The sequence below is a fragment of the Haliotis cracherodii genome, unplaced genomic scaffold, assembly GCF_022045235.1.
Source record: "Haliotis cracherodii isolate W230 unplaced genomic scaffold, xgHalCrac1.p SCAF_5, whole genome shotgun sequence".
NCBI lineage: Eukaryota > Metazoa > Mollusca > Gastropoda > Lepetellida > Haliotidae > Haliotis > Haliotis cracherodii.
In genome coordinates this window covers 70,069,734-70,071,368 of record NW_027266308.1, presented here as the reverse complement: position 1 = coordinate 70,071,368, position 1,635 = coordinate 70,069,734, and the positions used below count along the sequence as shown (strand labels likewise).

General features: G+C 44.5%; 1 protein-coding gene across 1 annotated transcript; it reads left to right on the top strand.

Annotated features, from left to right (window-relative positions):
• The first annotated feature begins 270 nt into the window (after positions 1-270).
• Positions 271-1,083, top strand: LOC139443880 (uncharacterized). The gene has a single exon (XM_071224771.1). The coding sequence runs from the start codon at positions 271-273 to the stop codon at positions 1,081-1,083; it is 813 nt and encodes a 270-aa protein (XP_071080872.1).
• Positions 1,084-1,635: the final 552 nt, after the last annotated feature.

Below are 1,635 nucleotides of genomic sequence, written 5' to 3'. Positions count from 1 at the left end.
GGACAATAAACAATATAGCCAAACTAGCAGTGCGCTGACTACTCCTGCACCATGACTGTGGAATACATTTATTTTATGGGGAAAAAAACAATCTAGGAACGTAGACAAAAGCAAGTCTGGCCAGTTGGATTCCAGGTTAGATATTATTTAGATAACCTTACACTATGAGAAGCATCACGCGCCAGTGTACTGATAGCCTGAAGATTGTCAACCCTCAACAAATCTAGGTCATCATTTCATGAACTGCTTAGTATTGGATCTACTACCGCCATGTCTCCGACGACTCCCCCAATGCTGCTGCTGCTGCTGTTGATGTTGATGTCCTGCCAAAGGGTTACCGGGCAGAACGTGGCGTGCATGACGCTGCGTTGTTTCAGCCAGATGACGAAATGTTTCAGCGATCACGACTGTAGGACAGCTGTCTCCTGTCTGGGCGGGTGCGGCAGCAACCAGTCTTGCGCTCTGACCTGTCTCGCTACCTACGAGAACGACCTCCTCGACAGCTTCCTGTACTGCGTCGTCACCCAACATCACTGCATCACCCTCCCAGCACCGACCCCGCCAGTAGTGTGCTCGCCGCCCACAGAACAACCCCTCAACAATTTCACTCTGTCCATGTTTGCTGGCGACTGGTACGTCATCCTAGGTCTGAACCGGAACTACGACTGCTTCGCCTGCCAGATGACGGCTTACGCTGCTGTCCCAGACACCCACAACTTTACAATGACGGAGAAGTATTTGGCGCCAACACTCAACCAATCACTCCGGGTACGAGTTGCCAACATGAGTGGCGAGGTCAAGGACATCCAACATGGCGGAATCGTGACCTTTTCTGGATTAGAGAACGGTCTGATCCGTGCTGAGCAATGGCGGATAATGGTTTACAACAAGGACGCTGGCTACGCCGTCATCTACTACTGTGGGACAACAGGGTCATGGAAATATGAAGGAACGCTGGTGTACTCCCGAACCCCCTCCGTCAGCCCAATGACCATGACTAGTCTCCGAACGGACATGGAGAAAGCCGGCTTCAATGTCAAGGACTTCTGCTCTCCCAGGACCCACAGTTGCGTGTATGCATGAAGTTTGTGACTATCTGACAAAACAATGTCATGTATGTCGAATAATATTTGCCGTTAGGACACATTGATATTAAAATATTATCTTTGGAATGTCTGTAAAATTGTATATCTAGGGTATATATTCCACATCTGAACGTCTATAAACATCTGCGTTAACGTATAGATTGAATACATGTAGTTGTTAAATACACCTCTGATATGATATCCATCTTAAACATGGAGTAGTATAGATTGAATAGTTGTTAGATACATCTCTGATATGATATCCATCTTAAACATGGAGTAGTATAGATTGAATAGTTGTTAGATACATATCTGATATGATATCCATCTTAAACATGGAGTAGTATAGATTGAATAGTTGTTAGATACATCTCTGATATGATATCCATCTTAAACATGGAGTAGTATAGATTGAATAGTTGTTAGATACATCTCTGATATGATATCCATCTTAAACATGGAGTAGTATAGATTGAGTAGTTGTTAGATACATCTCTGATATTATATCCATCTTAAACATGGAGTAGGCAGGTAGCGACTTTCAACACCT

Coding starts and splice junctions, on each gene's coding strand:
- LOC139443880 (XM_071224771.1), top strand. CDS start 271: ATGTCTCCGACGACTCCCCCAATGCTGCTGCTGCTGCTGTTGATGTTG.